The following is a 17,623-nucleotide window of genomic DNA, read 5'->3' as shown; positions in this document are numbered from 1 at the left end:
ATAGCCTATTTGTTCAAACAAAGTGGCTCTATTGTCAGCCCCATTAAATGCACTAGAAAATTGCTAGAGAATGCCAAAATTTTACCTTTCATTTTTTTAAGTTTCCTTCCCTTTTTTTATTATTTTTCTGTTTTGTTTTTTTAATTTTATTGGGGAATATTAGGGAACAGTGTGTTTCTCCAGGGCCCATCAGTTCCAAGTCGTTGTCCTTCAATCTAGTTGTGGAGGGCGCAGCTCAGCTCCAAGTCCAGTCGCCGTTTTCAATCTTTAATTGCAGGGGGCGCAGCCCATCATCCTATGCGGGGAATTGAACCGGCAACCTTGTTGTTAAGAGCTTGTGCTCTAACCAACTGAGCCATCCGACTGCCCCTCCGGCAGCTCAGCAGCAGCTCATTGTCTTCAATCTAGTTGTGGAGGGCGCAGCTCGCTGGCCCATGTGGGAATCGAAGCAACCCTGTTGTTCAGAGCTCGTGCTCTAACCAACTGAGCCATCCGGCCGCCCCACAATTTTACTTTTAACTGAACAGTTCTTTGCTATCGCTTACGCACTTGCTGTGTGCCACATGCTACATGTTGCTGAGGATTCAGCAGTGAGTCACATACCAGCCCTGCTCTCGAGCTTATCATCTAGCAAGGAAGACAGGTGTCACATTTCTTGGGTAGATGATCCCCTCCCTGCTCCTCGGAGATAGTTGGACTACAGATGAAGACTTGGAAGTTATTGTCATGTCACTGAAGGTCGTTGAAGCCCGAGTGGATGGGTGGGCTCAGCCCCTGAGGAGCACTGGCAGTCAACCGAGAAGGAGCAGCAGGTAGCGAGGACGAAAACAGGCGACACAGGCATAGAACCGATGGGGAGTGTGATTCTAGGATATGAGCTGAGACTGGCTTTGCACAGAAGGTAGAAGAAATAAAATTATTTTGAAGTAATGATAGTACCAGACAGGTATATAGTGTTTACTATATGCCAAGCTCGTTGTAAGCACTTTACCCATTTAATCCCTATAGCAAATCCATGGCATAGGTCCTGTTGTTATTCCCATTTTACAGAGGAAAACAGGCATGGAGAAGTTAAGTCATGTGTCTAGGGCACACAGGTAAATAATAAATATAACAAAAGTTAATCAAGTTGATCAACATATTTATTGAAGGTAAGGCATTGCATTAGGTATTCTAGAACATAAAACAAACTCATAGTGGTAGAGAATTTGAAACTTGCTGATATTGAGGGTAGTTATGGTAATGTAGCAAGTATTTGAATGTTGTACTTATTCATATAGTTTCGGTAGTCATAGTTCCCCTTTCATAATTCTAAATTGAAACTAGTCCTGTGGCTAGATACCATGTTTCAGCTCATGTCTCCCAGTTTTTATATCTCCTATCTAGGCCTCTCCCCGGAACTCAAGTCCTGTATTTTCCAGCATTTCCATATAGCTATCTAGTGGATATCTGAAACTCAGCATGGCCAAAACCACTCCTGATCAATCCAGTCCCCCTCCCCGCCCCGTGCTGCTCCTCCCACAGACACCCCTTCCTTCCTACTCCGGCCAAAGCTATTACAGCCATGTTGGACTCCTCATCCTCTCACACCCACACTCAGTCTGGTACCACAGACTGTCAGCACTATCTTCAGAATTTATCCAGAATCTAACCACTTTTCACCATCTCAGCTTTCGCCCTTTCCCAGGCCACTAACCCTCTCTCACCTGGATGATTGCAGTTACCTCTAACTGGTTTCCCTGTCCTTGCCCTATAGTCTGTTTTTCACACAGCAGCTACAGTGATCCTTCTGAACAGAAGTTAGTTCATGACTCCTCTGCTCCAAACTCTGCAAGTGGCTTCCTATTTCATTCAGGGTAAACCCTAAGTCCTTAGAGTAGCTTACAAGTCCTGTGTGATCTAGGACCACCCCCGCCTCTCTGACCTCATCCCCTCCCCCACGCCCCCCGTGCTCACCCTGTTCCAGTCACACTGGCCGCCTCCCTGTTATTTACAACTGCTGCTACCTTGGGAGCCTTTGCAGTAGTTCTTCTGTTTGCCTGGAGTATCTTATCCCCTGGATATCCTCATGCCTTATCTCTCACTTTCTTCGTGTCAGCTCACGTGTCCCTTTCTTGGAGAGGTCTTCTCTGATAGCTTTATAGAAAGAACAGCACCCACCTCTGCCACTGCACAGTATCGCCCCCTTGCCTTGCCTTGTTTTTGTCCACAGCACTTACCACTACCTGACATATACCGGGGCTGCCAAAAAACGTATACACATGACTTTTATTCATCTTTTGTTATTGGTATATATTGAATATTACAATTTTAATACAATTTTTTCCTTTCTTAAAATGTGTATACATTTTTTTTTGCACCCTCTGTATTTGTTAGTCTTTCTCATTCTACTAGAATATACATTCCGTGAGGGCAGGAATTTTTGTCTCTTGTTAACTGCTGCATCCCCAGTGCCTGCAGTACTTGGTATGAAGTTGATGTTCATGCCTACTTGTTAAATGAGTGAATAAAAAGTACACTGGATGTTTAAAAAAAGGATTAGTCAATATAAGAGCTAGAATTTGGGCCCCATAGAATTGATCTCTCAGTAATGAAATTGTTCCAGTTTTCCTTTGTGCTATTTATGGCAGCTTTACTACTTGTTTCTTTAGTCTGTAAAGTCTTAACTTGGGATCCTTTGACAGGACATAATATGTGTCCTGCAAGATCATCTATAATTATTTTCCTTTATTAGGAAATCTGCATGCCGCCAGCTCCCCCAGTGGGGCTTTGAGAGCCCCTTCACCAGCGTCATTTGTTCCAACTCCTCCCCCATCCTCGCATGGAATCTCAATAGGACCAGGGGCCAGTTTTGCTAGTCCACATGGTGAGTCCGTACATGGAAATCGCTGTAGCATAAGAGTGACATGAAAATAGTTTTTGTTAAATAAATTATTTTCTTATTACAAACTTAGTACTTGTTTATTGGGGAAATAGCAAAAGAAAATAAATTTTTCTTAATCACACTACACGGAGATCTACCAGTTAGTCTGTCTGCTTTGGACTCTCTCCCTTTCCCTCGCTTCGGCTCTTCCATTACTCACCCCCTGCTTGCCAGCCTGCTTGAATCTCTGTTGCTCTTGCTTGCTCTCTACCCCTTTTTGTGTCTCCCCCCTGAAATCCCCCCCTCAAAAAAAAAAATTGGGACCCTACCATATGTATTATTTTGAGACTTGAATTTTTTAACTCTTTAACTCAAAAATTCTATTTCAAATTGGTTCAGATAGATAAAGATACAAGAGGTAGCCAGTGAAGTGTTTCCATTTTATTCCACCAGCTAATCTAGTTCCTCTTCCCAGAGGCATTTTAATGTTATTAATTGCTTATTAATACATCTCTTGGAGAGAGATGTTTTATGCATACACGAGCAAATACTTGTATTCTTTCCTTCTCTTTTACACACATGGCAGGCAGCATACTATTGCACATGGTGTTTAGTGCCTTACTTTTTTCACTTAAATATATCATGAAGACCATGCTAAATCATAACAAGCTTCCTCAGATTTTATAGCTGTGTAACATCTGTGATTTTACTCTTTACTATTAACATTTGCAAGAATGTTTCTGACAGTAAAAACTCTATATCGTCATACTAAATGGCTTCATAGTATCTCCTTGTTTGGGCATACCATAATTTAACTGTTCTCCTATTATGATAAATTTAGAATGTTTCCATTTTTTCACAGCTAAAAATGGTGTTATTTATGCTCACACGATTATTTCCTTAAGTTCCTAGAAGTGGAATTGCTGTCTCAAAGGGTGTGAGAAATTCTAAAGATTTTGAAACATTTTGCAAATTGCCCACCTGAAAGGCTATACCAATTTCCTCTAGTATCATACAAGAATGTCTGTTTTCCTGCATCATTGCCAACACAGGGTATTATGATTTTTTAAAATCTTGGTCATTTTGATAGGTAAAAAATGGTAACTTATTTAACGTGCATTTATTAGTGAAGTTCACTGGTCTTTAGTGTTTATTTTATGCCTGCCAGTTTATACCCTTTGCCTTTGTTCTTATGTTTTTTTCTTACCAATTTGTAAGGACCATTTACTCTCTGATATGGTAGAAGTATTTTCTCAGTTTGTCATTTGGTTACAAAGGGGTATAAATAATACGTTAAAGGTATCTGTCTGCAGGATGAAATTTAAATAACAAATTGTTCACAAAGTAACTGCTTTCAAAACTTGATTCTTTGGCTCATTTCTTAGTCAGCGTAGCCTTTACTAAATAAAGAAAATAGAAAATGTCCCTCTCCTCAGCCTTCTCTGAATAGAATGAAAACCATTTGTCAGGGTTAGTTTAAAAATAATAAAGATTTCTTTCCTTAAAGGAGCTTTGAGATTTTTTTTTTTTTTGGCTTAATATTTTCAAATATATAGTAGGTTGTTACATGGTGTAAATTATTACATATTACACATCTTAAAGCTTATGTGAAGGTAAAGGTAAATTTTATCCTTTCTCAGTCTTTTTATCTTTCTAATTTTTATATCATGTTTAAAAGTACATAAACTGCACAAAATAGAGAGTCAGATGTGTCATTCTAAGGAACATCATGCTTCAGTGAAATATCTTACTGAAAAATAATAAAATTATCACCAGGTAGGGTATAAGCATTTAAATGCTGTGAAGTACTTTTCAGTTATTAAAATACAGGTTTTGAAAACCGTTTGTTTACTTGTTGACAGGAACCCTGGACCCCAGTTCTCCATACACTATGGTGTCACCAAGTGGACGAGCAGGAAACTGGCCGGGGTCTCCTCAAGTGTCTGGCCCATCACCAGCGACACGGTTGCCTGGTATGTCACCCGCCAATCCATCACTACATTCTCCTGTTCCAGATGCTTCTCATTCCCCTCGAGCTGGAACAAGTGAGTTGTAATCATTTTTATGTTTGCTTTTGGTTTAATCAACAAGTGACCTATTTTATTTCATTCTCACATTTGAAAATCATGAGCTACTTGTTGAATGGGGATACTTAATAACTTCAACTTTTATCCATTTAGTAAATCAGTTGTAACAATAGTTAATTGGCAAAGTCAGACAAAACATAAAAAAGAAATGTCTCCTACAGAAGTCTTCTGAGGTAAGACCCAGTACCTCTGTTATGACTACTATTTTAGCTGTAATACTAGACCTTAAAAGATACCTAAAGTTAACTGATAAAGGTTCTGCAGATTAACACACAAGGAAGAGTTGTACAAATATGTTAGCTTTTGCTGCCTGACTTTTAGTGGCTTAAAACAATTGTATGTTCGCTCACCATTCTGCAGCTGAGCCCAGCTGGGTGATTCTTTCAGCCTCTGCTGGGCTCACTCATGCATCTGTGGTCAGCTCCGGGGTTGTCTGGGGCCTGGTTGATTTAGGATGCCCTCGGCTGGCAAGGCTTCTCTGTGTTCCGTGTGGTCTCATACTTGATCATGAGCTTGTTCACCTGGTGATTGGACAGGAGGCTCCAAGAAACTGAATGAAAAACCTAGGCTTGCAGCTGGCAGTGCATCACTTCCACTGCATTCTGTAGGCTACTGCGAGTCACAAAGCCAACCCAGGTTCTAGGTGGAGAAATAGAATCCACCCCTCCTTGAAGGAATTGTGGCCAAGTCTTATTATTGCAAGGGAGTTGTCCACATGGAGAATAACGGTGGCTGTTTTTGCTAAGAGAAAGCTGATATATGATTGTTACACCACAAGGAGTAACTAAAACAGTATGGATTGCTGTAGAATATCAAAGGTTTGTAATAAAAGCAAAGCAAGGAACAATGAGATAATATGTATTTATAAATGAAACAACATGTTTTCCTTCTCAAAAGGTTCCCAAACGATGCCAACAAACATGCCCCCACCTCGTAAACTACCTCAGCGCTCCTGGGCAGCCTCCATACCCACCATCCTCACTCACAGTGCCTTGAACATTTTACTGCTGCCCTCTCCAACGCCAGGCCTCGTACCTGGCCTGGCAGGTAGTTACCTTTGTTCTCCACTTGAGAGATTCCTCGGATCGGTCATCATGAGACGACACCTTCAAAGAATTATTCAACAAGAAACGGTATGGGTGCCTGGTGAACTAACTCATAAGTGGTGATTGTCAAAGGCAAGTGCTACGTTGCCCCTCAGAATAGGATCTGAACTAAAGTGATATTCCCTCATCTCCTTTAACCAACTTGTTACAATTATGCTTTCACCCAGCCCTAGCATTAAAAATGGATTCCATTATTTTCTTTTTCATTCTTATGTTAACATATTCCTTCATTTTATAATTTGCCATGCTGTGGTTAACATGGACCTGGAGCTAGGTCCGCACAGTACCATAGGACAGTGCGCCCAGGATCTGGCTTTGCAGAGAATAGCATGTGAGTAACTACTTGTTCTCTAGAATGCTTTTGCCGGCAGGCTGACTTTGAATCTGAGTCTCTATTGAGATAAAATTAATTATGATCACAAGGATAAAAGCTGCTTTTTAAAATGCACGAGCAATTGAATTGATTTAAAAACCCTTATAGAAAAGACCTTTTAACCTATTATGCTATGGTGATACCTTTAGTTCAGAGTTGAGAGTACCCATTCTCGAGTCCGGCTGCCTGAGTTTATAGCCAGGCCCTGCCACCTGCTAGTAAGAGCTCGGGCAAATTTCTTCACCTTTTTGATAATAGTAGGTAATTCTACCTAACTCATAACAGTTGTAGGAATTTGAGATATTTCATATAACGCCTATAGCATAATGTCTTGGTATTCAGTGCATATTAGTTATTTATAATTATTATTGTTGTTGATGTATATATGTGTTAATGAGGTGGTAGTCGGAATAGTGAATGTTGAAAATATCTACTCCAAGGATGGCATCAAGCGATTTTGTAACCTTTATATTCAGATTTGAAGAAAATAGAAGTTTTAACATAAGTTGAATAAATTAGCATTTGAAATGGTAATCATCAGACCTGTGATCTAGCCTCTACTCTGCCATTTTGAAACTCATTTTGCTCATTTGCATGATCAACATATTAGGCTAGAGCAGAGGTCAATAAACTGGGCCTGGAGGCGGGCAACTCCTGCCCACCAGCTGTTTTCATAAACAAAGTTTTATTAGAACACAGCCACTTCCACTCAATTACGAATTGTCATAAGGCTGCTTTCAGCTACAGTGGCATCATTGAGTGGTTGCAACAGAGTCCATATAGCCTAAAGTACTTACCAACCCCTTGGCTAGCATAAGGTCCCAATCCAGATCTAACGTTTTGTAATTGTACTCTTTATTCTTTTTTCCTAATGTGCCATTGTTTTAAAAACTTGCTATTGTGGGAAATTTTAAGCATATACAAAAGTAGAATTGGATAATAAACCTCTCTGTTCTCATCACCCACCTTCAACAGTGAACACACATCAATATTGTTTCATCTATAGTTCCTCCCAAATTGTTTGATAGCAAATTCCAGACATCATTTCATCCATAAATACAATTTCATTATCATCAAATATCTAGCTGGTGTCCAGATTTCCCGTTACCACCGTTTTTACAGTGTGAATCAGAATCCAAACAAGTTTTTAAGTCCCTTTCAAAACTATTGATTCCCCCTCCACTTCTCACATGATTTATTTGTTGAAGAAACCATATCATTTGTCCTGTAGAGTTTCTCACAGTCTGGATTTTGCTGATTGCATCCCTTTGGAATCATTTATCATGTTCTTTGGCCTCCATATTTCTATAATATGGATCAATCCCGTGGATCTAACTACTGAATCCAGGCTCGAGTTGGTTGTTGCAAGAATATTTCATAGGTGGTGTTACGCTCTTCCATCAAGAGACGTATGATGTCTGATTGCTTTTCTTTGTGATGTTGTTAGCAGTCGTTGGTGCTCAGTGCCTAGATACCTTCGTTTAGGAACAGGTGTCAACTGAATTGTTTTCTTTTTGAAACAGTTCTGTAGGTAACATTTTCATTGTCTCTTCATCTTACATGTTGTCTCACGGTGACTTGATGCATCCTTTTTTTTTGCAGCTGCAGCTGATAAATTCCAATGAACCCGGAGTGATTATGTTTAAGACGGATGCGCTGAAATGCAGAGTAGCCCTTAGTCCCAAAACCAACCAAACCCTTCAGCTAAAAGTGACACCTGAGAATGCAGGACAGTGGAAACCTGAAGAACTTCAAGTTTTGGAGAAATTCTTTGAAACAAGAGTATGTGTTTGTTAATGCATAATTTTAATAAAATCAATGAAACAGAAGAGTCAAGGTAGAATGAAGAATAACTTGCTTTATTTATCCCTGTAGGTTGCAGGACCTCCATTTAAAGCCAATACATTAATAGCCTTCACCAAGCTATTAGGAGCTCCTACACACATCCTCAGGGACTGTGTGCATATTATGAAACTGGAGCTGGTAAGTTACAGAGATACATAAACTTTTATAGCCAGGTTGATTTGAGTTTGGAGGTGGTGGGAGCAGTGTTTATTAGTTTTCACCCATTTAGGTCCTTCCATTTTTCTCTTAAATTCTTCTTAATTTCTAACTTAAATTTTGTCTTTGAATAGGTAACACAATCCTCTTGTATCTTTTAAATTTAGAACAAGATGCTACAGTGGGAAATTTCCCATCCATCCCTGTCCAGCCATCTAGTCCCCTCTCCACAGGCAACCCAAGTTACCAGTGGCTTACCTTTTATAAAAGCAAATACGTTTAATATACACTCTTCCTACTCAGTAACCCTCCCATGGTTTCTTCTAACACTATCATCGATTCATTTTTTAAATTATTTAAATTTTTATCCATTTTAAGTATATCTTGGTGTCAAATATGAGGTATGGATCCAACTTTTTCAGATGCCCCTAAATGCTCTAATGCCATTTATCAAAAAAATCTTGTCATCTTCTCTGGGAGATTTTTAATCCCTCTTTTTTCCTATGAAACTATACAATTACATAGATGGAATCCAGGTGACAGCTGATTATATTTTTCTAATCTTACAGTAGTCCTTTCATTTTAATTTTCTAGTATTGCTTTGGGTAATTATAAATACCTCATTCCGTTTTTCACTTGGCGTTTTAATATCGGGACAGTAATGTTTCTTTGGTAATAGTCTCAGTATTTGGCTTTTGCTCTGATAGGCTCTAGGAAACATTATTTATGTCAAAAAATATCCACTTGGGTTTTTAAGGGAGTAAATATTTATGTGGCTAAAAAAAAGCACCAGTGGATATAATTTAAAATTATTAACACAGTTTGACTAGTTTGTTTTAGAAGGAATTGGAAATGAGACTGGGAAGTCTAGACTGGCACCAGTTAAGAGCTTTGAATGCCAGGTGTTGATCCTGGGAGGGGGTGGAGGGAACAACAGGTGTCACTGCATGTCACTGAACATTTGTGAGCTAGATTAGAACCATGCTGTAGGACGTTTGGCAGTGGCATAAGGATGGACTGGGAGAGGCAGCCACTAGAAGGGACTATTAGGAGAAGTAACAAAGCCTTGAGCTCAGCAGAATCAGTGAAAATAAAGAGGAAGTAACAGATGTCAGAGACACTGAAGAAGCAGAATCCGTAGGCCTTGGGAATTAATGAAGTGGGAGGGGAGGAGGGGGAACATCACATAAATCCAGAATTGACTTTTCAGTTAGTAACTTCACTCACGTATATATTTCCTTTGGGAAAAAAAATGCAGGTTATCAACTTGATGTTCTGTTGATAAGTATAAAATATCTAACCTTTCAGATTCCTGATGTTCATATGAGTTTATCTTGATTTTGTTTGTTTGTTTTTCCCCCAAAAAAACAGTTTCCTGACCAGGCAACACAGCTGAAATGGAACGTTCAGTTTTGCCTGACGATCCCTCCTAGCGCACCGCCAATTGCACCTCCTGGGACTCCTGCTGTGGTGCTGAAATCCAAAATGCTATTTTTTGTAAGTACCACCCAGTGTGTGTGTGTTGCGGAGGTTCTGAGGAAAAAGCCATGTGAGGCTAATAGAGCAACTTTGTGATAACTGGAGAAATCATCTTTGCTGCCAAACATAGGCCCGGATTCCTTAATTGTCAGTTTGGACTTCATGTAATCCTGGTTCCTTTAGGAATAACAGAAAGTTATTGAACTAGATAGTTGTGTGACAGTTGCATCTTAATCATAATATTCAGTTGTTTGTCACTTTTCTTGTCACATTTTTCTTTTGCTTGATGTATCTTAATGTGACAGTAGAGAGAGTAAATGATAGTACCTTTGATACCTTTAGTCAAATGTTTTATTTTCTTACTGTGTTTTTCTTCTCTTTGTGTGTGTTGTGTGTCTACAGCTTCAACTAACTCAGAAAACATCGGTCCCTCCCCAAGAACCTGTTAGTATTATAGTTCCAATCATTTATGACATGGCTTCAGGTACCACCCAGCAGGCAGACATTCCCAGGCAGCAGAACTCTTCTGTTGCTGCTCCCATGATGGTCAGCAACATTCTGAAGAGGTTTGCAGAGATGAACCCACCACGACAAGGTACATGACCAGTAGATGGTATTTTATTGCATATATGTTGTAAGAGTTCTTTTGAGAGATTTCCCCTTCTCCCCTCTGCTCTCTCCTTACCCACTTTGCCCCCAATTCTAGTAATAGAGCTCTGGTTGCTGTGGCCCTCTTAATGTCTGCCTGTCGCTTTCTTCCTTTCTCACTGGCTCTTCGTTTTTGTCCATGTCTCTGCTGCCTGGACTTTATTTTTGTTAGTGATTTACTATTGGGACTGACCCAGTTGCTAATGCCAGAAGCTTGTATTTATAGCACACATTGCCACAAAGCCCTAGGTTAGGATGATAGAATTTTCCATGGCTGTAATTCCTGCCCTACCATCGAGACCTGCCACTCTGTACATCACCAAGTTGAAATGCATGTCGGTTTCTCATATTTCATGGTTCAATCATGAATAGAATAATATCATTCAAAGTTCTGTATCTTCTAAATGTTTTGTGAAGAATAAAAGCTGATACAAATGGCATCGCTGCTTTTTGGGCTCCTTATATAAGTTCAGGCGGGTGCAAGGGAACCTTTTCACCAAGTGCACAATGAAGCTCTCACACTGAGCATTTCCAAGAAAACCAGAATGTTTCTGGCAAGATAAACAAGGTCCCTTCAATACTGTAGTAGCCTATGCTTAACACATAACTCCTGGCAGTGCTAAATTTTTGGTTATAAAACATAAAGCTCAGCAAAGAGAACTTGTCTTCCATTTTGCTATTTCTAATAATAAGGAAATTAAATTTGCTTATTTCTAATATTAAGGAAGTTCTCTGTATCTTTCTGTTTAGAATAGTAACAACAGAATTATGTTTTTAAATGAGAGAAAGTTGTTCTCTGAAACATTTTTAGATACAACAGTGTCAAAATTTTACTAGAAATAGGAATCATGAGAGAAGTTACATTTTTAGCTGTTTGTTTCCCCATATTGTGTACATAGGCAAGTTCTCACTCAAGTATAATTTATAAGGAATGCACTGGGCAGTAGAGAAGGGTATGCTTCTTTTGTTGTAATACTTCTTCCACTTCTTACAATTTTCTGCGTTCATCCTTTGACTTATGTCTTCTTTCAGCTAAAAATAGGTCCTTAAGAATCAAAGTTTAAAGCTATCAGCATAGTCAAAGTAGCAGTCCAGTAGAACTTTAACAAAACACCATTCTTTCACAAGCAGATGACTGTCATGTCTTATGGAATTTGAAATTAAAAGGAAAGAATGTTTTTATCCTGTTGAGATCAGGCAAGTTTTTCTACTTATCAGTAACAAAAACGTGTTTTTAAAAAAGAAAGATAAAACTTCTTTTATTTAAGAAATTGTTGGGGTATTTTGGAAGTGTTTTTCTTATTTTCTTTTATTTCTGCCTTAGCCTGGTTCATTTTCTTTCTGTACCTTAGTTTTCCAGTGGTTGGAGAGAAGATTGCAGTAACTTACACAGGGTCACTGCCCATCCTGCCCTTTGCCAGAGGCCATTATTTAATTGAGGTGTTCAGTTCTCTCACTTTTCAGCCACTGTAGTGTTCGGCTGTCCTCTAGGGAAGGAATCCAACTTTTGGTTCATAATATTTACAACTGGTTTGGGTTTCTTATATTGAAATACTTATAATATTTATAAGAAGGAAGAGACAGGGTATTGGTTTCTTTGAACAAAGGGGAAATTTGAGAGGATGAATCATTAACCTCCCGCACCCCTCCCCCAGCCCCCGTTCCCAAATCCATCACTTCCCCTCCTGGTGAAGTGCTTTTAAGAAAAAACACTTTATTTTTGTATTAATTGATTTTAATGTTGAACTCCAGAAGTTGATCATTTCCTTAAAATTTGGGAGAAAACTCCAGTAGATGTCATAGAACTGTACTGTCCAATATAACTGTCACTAGCCACATGTGGCTATTTAGATTTATCTAATTATTGTATCTAATTAGCATTAAATACAATTTAACATTCAGTTCCTCAGTCACACTAGTTAGAAGTGCTCAGTAGCCATAGTGCATGTATAGAGGATTTCCATCATCACAGAAAATTCTATTGGACAGTGCTGTCACAGAAATTTTATCTGACCTTTAATGCAACATTAGAAGGACACCATTGAAGTTGTAACTGATGCATAAGTATAAACTACATAGATCTTTTCATTAGATTCAAAACGCATAAGCAAGTTGTCAGTAGTCTTAAAACCCAACTTCAGAGGCTTACCCAGTGCTCCAGTGTTTCTATATTGAAATTCTAGGCATGTCTTCTTAAATTCAAACCTAAATTTTGGGCTTACCCAAAATTTCCTCATGAGGAAAAAAAAACCCAAACCAAATTATCATCTGATACTTAACACCAAAGCTTAATCCCCTATAACCTGTGCAGTTAAAATTTACTCTTTTATTTTGATCTTTAAAGTTCTTGCTAATTTTAGATTTAATTACCCCTACCCCCACCGGTGTGTTAACATCATCTTTCCTGTATTGCGAATAGCTAATGACCATTTTTCTCTGTTGCAGGTGAATGCACAATATTTGCAGCTGTTGGTGATTTAATGGCTAATCTTACACTGCCCCCTGGTGGGCGTCCATAGACACTATTGTTTTTAAACCAGGAAGGCTGACAAATGAGACAAAACAACAAAAAAAAATCTGAATTCAGCCTTCAGTTTAAAAAAGAAAAAGGACTTTTTTGACTTTTAAGAGCTTAATATTCTAAACTGGCAAAAACTTTCAGGGTGCACTTCTTTCATCAAAAAAGACCATCAATCTTTTGTATAGTGAACTTGTATAGTGTGTTTAAATGGGACACGTTTCAAAGTAGGAAATACATCCGTGTCCGCTTGCCAGTAATAGATTTAATATTCTGTTTTATACTATAAAGTTACGGAAATGCCAAACTTGTTTATTTAATTGTTTTCCTATGTTTTGGGTGTAATAGTCCTTTTTGGTTTTTGTTTTGTTTTTTAAGGCAGGTCTGTCATTTTTGAATACTGTAAAACTGTGATAAACTTTATATTGAAGCTGTATTTTAATATGACCGCTTTGAATCCTTACATGAAAATGTTCTGGGAGTTGTTATAAACACATCCCAAAGAAGCAATATTTAATAAAACTAGGTTAAAAAAAAAACAGTGACACTCACTTGTGTGTATATCAGCTCTATAGACTTCTCAGGGCCTCCCTTCATCTTTAACCTGGTGGGGCCAACAATTTTTAATAATACATGTCTGAAATTTGATAACATCTGCTTCTTCATTTCCAGTTTATTTTCTTCAAACATTCCTAAATTGACTGGTGGTGAACGTTTAGCACCTTGGTTGTCTTTCAGTGTAAGATTTGAGTAAAAGGAAAAAACCCAGTCTTTGAGAAGAGACAGTGAGTACTTCATATTAATCAAGGATCCCAGATACTGGAATCATTCTGATCCGTTGAGGATGTGGTAACTTTTTCTGTTGGGCAAATTTAGTTTACAGGATACTTCTGCATACAGCATTAATTAGGAAACAGAACTTGAATGTTCTGCCTTTGCATGAAATTTCTGTGATGTTTCCTTATCTTGCTTAACTTCTCCCCCTTACCGTCCCCACCAAAATTGGGGTTATTCTAAACAATCCCAATTTAATTCACTGTCAACAAAACGATAACATGTTTTTCTTGGAAGAAACCTGGTCCAGTCCCCTCACTTTGAAGAATCCAAGATCCAGGGCCTGTCCGAGGTCAAATGGAGTTTCTGGTACTAACACATCTCAGCAGAGTTGCCTTTTGGAGCACTGTGTTGTCTCTCCCAGTCAGTCAGGGACTTGGATAAGCTTCGAAGAACGTGATCAGAAGCAAAGGTCTTCTGGTGACGATGTTATTTGGGAAAGTTTTTTAAATGATAATACCATGCTGAGTTATCTGGTCAGTGTAATATTGGTTCTCTACGAAATTTTAGACACTTTGTCTAATTCTACTTTAAGATGATTTAATTGAGCTTCTGTAACTATCAACTACCAAGTTCTAGTTTCAAGCATCTCACTGCAGCTATATCATATCTGTTCTCAACTTTGCTTGAGTCTCTATTCATTTCTGGTCAGAGTTGAGGCCTTCTTTGCCTTTCTTCTATATCTTATTTCTGCTTTCATCTCCTGCTTCTCGCCAAACTCGGCCGCTGTTCAGGAGCAGGTGACTAAACTTTTATCCTTCCTTTAACTTACCTTTTATCCTTCTGCTTCCAGTTCTCCTTATAGTGGTAATCATGTCAGTTTGGCAATCTAAGATGTCTTTATCAAGGGTCAGTCCTTTTCTGTTTGGAGCTGAATCCTTTCTTTCATGTAGAAATCTACATGTATATACAACAAATGTATTTTTATCTGTAGGGTAATATTGTCTCAAATAATTTTATTAATAGAGTTAACTTTTCAGGTATTTTCTCCTTTAAGTGTGGTTGGTTTTGAAATGTTAATTGCATTTTTAAACATGATGCATTCAGTACATTTTTTCCTAATTATAACTCGTCTCTGAATGCATTGTGCAAATCAAAAGTAAGATAGGATTCAGTGAACAAATTTGCTTTTGATGCTTATTAAGAGTATGCCCATGAATTTGAAATTTGATATCATGCTTGGTACTTGGAATTGCTATACTTGTATTAAAGCTTGAAAACACTAGCATTTGAATCTTAGGCTTCATCACAAACAATGTCTTTTGCCTCTTTTGTTACCCAGTTTTAAAGGGACTGGATGCCCATAGAGATTTTTCCTAGTAGTTTGGGTCTTCAAGGTGTTTTCAATGTGATTTTAGTAATTTTAGTAATAAATAAAACTTATACAAGTTTCAGAGAACTACCAACTCTCTATTTAATTTTCATGAAGATGTTTTGGGTAGTAGTATAGTTTAATAGTAGTTTAACCCTGAAAGAAGAAATTGGTCCTAATTTGTCACCTTTTTTCTATCTGCTGAAATGCCATTTCAGAATGTATAGACGTACTTTCAGAATTAGAGAGGAAAAAAGCAAAAACTTCAATAAAACATGCCAAGTTATTAACGGGCTGAACCTTATATTTGAAAATTAACTGAGTGAACTAAGTGCAAGTGTAAACTAAAATATACATTATTTTGAATTTAAATACCACTAATAACTTTACTGTGTTGCAGTCAACACAGTAACCTGTTCAGCCACAGGATACTCATGGTTTGTCAGTCATTCTTTGGACCATGGTTAACACATTGTTTGTGGGAAACGAGTAAACTCGTCATATCGCCTCTAGTTGGAACCGGCAAAAATTTTGCAAAGTAAATAAATAGAGACCTCTTTTTAAACTAAAACACTGAAAGTTTCATAGAAAAATATCAAATAGATCGAAAGATATGAGTATTTTACGGAAAGTCTAATTTTGGCGAGAAAATGTCAAAAAAGCCCCGCGTTAGGATGCGATTTGGCGGGAAAATGCCCGCTTACAAAGTGTTAATTTGCTAATGCAGGAAGTGAAATTTTGCTACTCTAAATTCAGATCCAATTTCAACATTAAAAGTTGTTTCTCTCATGATTTTCCCCCCAAAGAAATACCTGTTACATTTTGCTTTCATATTTATCTCCCAAGTATTCTTGATATAAATATACTGAATATTCTTGATACTCAATATACTGAAAATTTTAACACAACTTAGTATTCAGGGAACTTAAGGGACAGAATGGGAAAATGTTAGTGTATGTTTCATTGTTAATTGTGGAATTTTGTTTTTCATTTGGTTTAATGGGAATTGATAGTGTGTCTAAGGGGATGGTTTTAAATTTATTTAGGGTAGATTTAGTATTGAGGTTGTTTAGAAAAAATTAGCAGAGGCCAACCAGAATTGTGCTGCACAATTCCAGGAGACCATGATCTCACAATTTTCTATAAATTGCCTTCATTTCCAAGTGGTGTGATTTGTTTAGATACTTTGCCCAGGAATATGACTGATTGATGAAGGGCACATTTAGGTCAGTATCAAATAATAGCTAATATTTACTGAGAGCTTCCTGTTGTCAGGCACTGTTCTAAGTATTTAATGTGTATTTAATCCTCACAACAATCCAAATGGAGTAGGTATTAATATCCTCCTTTTACAGATGAGTAAATGGAGGCCCAGAGAAATGATTTGCTGAGATCAAATTTAAGATTGCTTAAGATCAAACAAGCTAAGAAAGGACAGTTTGAGTCCAAACCTAGTTCTAAACACTGTGTCACTTTGCTGTGAACCGTGAAGACAGGGGGAGACTTCAGTCTCTTCCCTCAGAGCCTTCTGACTACACAGTTTTAACATGTTTTCCAAGCTCAAGAAGCTCACTAAGCAACTAAAACTGAGATGACCTCTTGTTGTTTGAAGTTGACAATCCATTGCCTTCTGACCCTCATGGCACAATTATTTGGAACTTAACTCAGACTATCTTACGCGAGGAGCACTAATTATACGGTGGTACCTCAGTTTTCTCACGTATTCTGTTCCGGAAGACTGTTCGAGTTCTGAAACATTCGAAAACCGAGGCCCAGTTTCCCCACAGAAATTAATGCAAAATGGATTAATCTGTTCCAGACCTTTAAAATCAACCTTTAAAATGGCAAATTTAGCATGAATTTTACTATCTAATGATACCATAGATCCATAAAATTTACCGCGTTCATAAACTGAAATGTTCATCAATGGAGACGTTCGAAAACCGAGGTATCACTGTATAATCAAGAGTACTAAATCTTAAAATTCGATGCTTCATGTTCATAGTAGAAGAAGCCCTTATCGGGCTCTGTCTGGGTGGTGCAGCCCTCCAGAATCCACCCTCAAGAGTCCAGGTGATGTGCCTTCCAGCTTGCCTCTGCTAGGTGGCCCAACGGGGGCTGTTTTTGAGCTTTGTGTCACCTGGCACACCGCAAACACATAATAGGTGGGGAGTACAGGCTATCACATTTCACTAATGGCCCCGATTTACTACAGCCAATCGGTGGGCTTAGGAACCAGTTAACTTACTAGAATTGTATAATGCGAGGAACATATGTAAATCAAGAAGTATGCCTTGAGCACCTACATCCTTACAATAAACAAAACCAAGCACAGACACCCGGAGGGAGTCGAATCCGGGGCTGACGAGGTCACAGTTTGGGGAAACAGAAAAGGGCGTTAA

At 38.3% G+C, this 17,623-nt stretch overlaps 1 protein-coding gene across 2 annotated transcripts in view; it reads left to right on the top strand.

Moving 5' to 3' along the window:
• MED14 (mediator complex subunit 14) overlaps positions 1-15,134 on the top strand; it is a 76,752-nt gene extending 61,618 nt beyond the window's left edge. Inside the window, exons 24-31 of one of the 2 annotated variants that reach the window (XM_019747847.2) lie at positions 2,735-2,866; positions 4,726-4,908; positions 5,848-6,083; positions 8,032-8,211; positions 8,305-8,412; positions 9,802-9,927; positions 10,312-10,504; positions 13,003-15,134. In XM_019747847.2, coding sequence (XP_019603406.1) covers positions 2,735-2,866; positions 4,726-4,908; positions 5,848-6,083; positions 8,032-8,211; positions 8,305-8,412; positions 9,802-9,927; positions 10,312-10,504; positions 13,003-13,076 — 1,232 coding nt within the window. In that variant the 3' untranslated portion in view covers positions 13,077-15,134. The remainder of the gene's footprint in view (positions 1-2,734; positions 2,867-4,725; positions 4,909-5,847; positions 6,084-8,031; positions 8,212-8,304; positions 8,413-9,801; positions 9,928-10,311; positions 10,505-13,002) is intronic. The other variant, XM_019747848.2, reaches the window with a different exon arrangement.
• Positions 15,135-17,623: the final 2,489 nt, after the last annotated feature.

The sequence above is a fragment of the Rhinolophus sinicus genome, chromosome X (genome assembly GCF_036562045.2).
Source record: "Rhinolophus sinicus isolate RSC01 chromosome X, ASM3656204v1, whole genome shotgun sequence".
In the NCBI taxonomy this organism is placed as follows: Eukaryota; Metazoa; Chordata; class Mammalia; order Chiroptera; family Rhinolophidae; genus Rhinolophus; species Rhinolophus sinicus.
The sequence above is the reverse complement of the archived record's forward strand: the minus strand, read 5'-3'. Positions and strand labels throughout refer to the sequence as shown.